General features: G+C 67.5%; 1 protein-coding gene across 1 annotated transcript in view; it reads left to right on the top strand.

Annotated features, from left to right (window-relative positions):
• Positions 1–286, top strand: part of LOC102261744 (kinesin-like protein KIF19) — a 19,652-nt gene that overhangs the window by 17,680 nt on the left and 1,686 nt on the right. Inside the window, exon 14 of the mRNA XM_014530984.1 lies at positions 92–269. Coding sequence (XP_014386470.1) covers positions 92–269 — 178 coding nt within the window. The remainder of the gene's footprint in view (positions 1–91; positions 270–286) is intronic.

Raw genomic sequence — 286 nt, 5'->3', positions numbered from 1 at the left:
TGAGCTCCACCTGTTTGGTGGGCAGACCTGGAGCTCAGGCCTGGCTCAGGTGGCACCGCTCTCAGTGCAGCCGGCTCTCTTGCTGCCCCAGTCGCGATGCCCGCCCAGGACCCGGAGGAGGACAGCCGCCTGCAGATGAACAAGACCCGGGCCCAGCTCACAGGGACCTTCCAGGAGCAGCCGGAGATGGCACGCAGCCCGGTGGAGCTGGAGGACGCCAACATCGAGCTGCACGCTGACGTGTCCCGGCACCTGCTGGCCATTGCAGAGTGAGTGTGCCCGCCGT

Source organism: Myotis brandtii, unplaced genomic scaffold, assembly GCF_000412655.1.
Source record: "Myotis brandtii unplaced genomic scaffold, ASM41265v1 scaffold786, whole genome shotgun sequence".
NCBI classification, from domain to species: domain Eukaryota; kingdom Metazoa; phylum Chordata; class Mammalia; order Chiroptera; family Vespertilionidae; genus Myotis; species Myotis brandtii.
The sequence above is the reverse complement of the archived record's forward strand: the minus strand, read 5'-3'. Positions and strand labels throughout refer to the sequence as shown.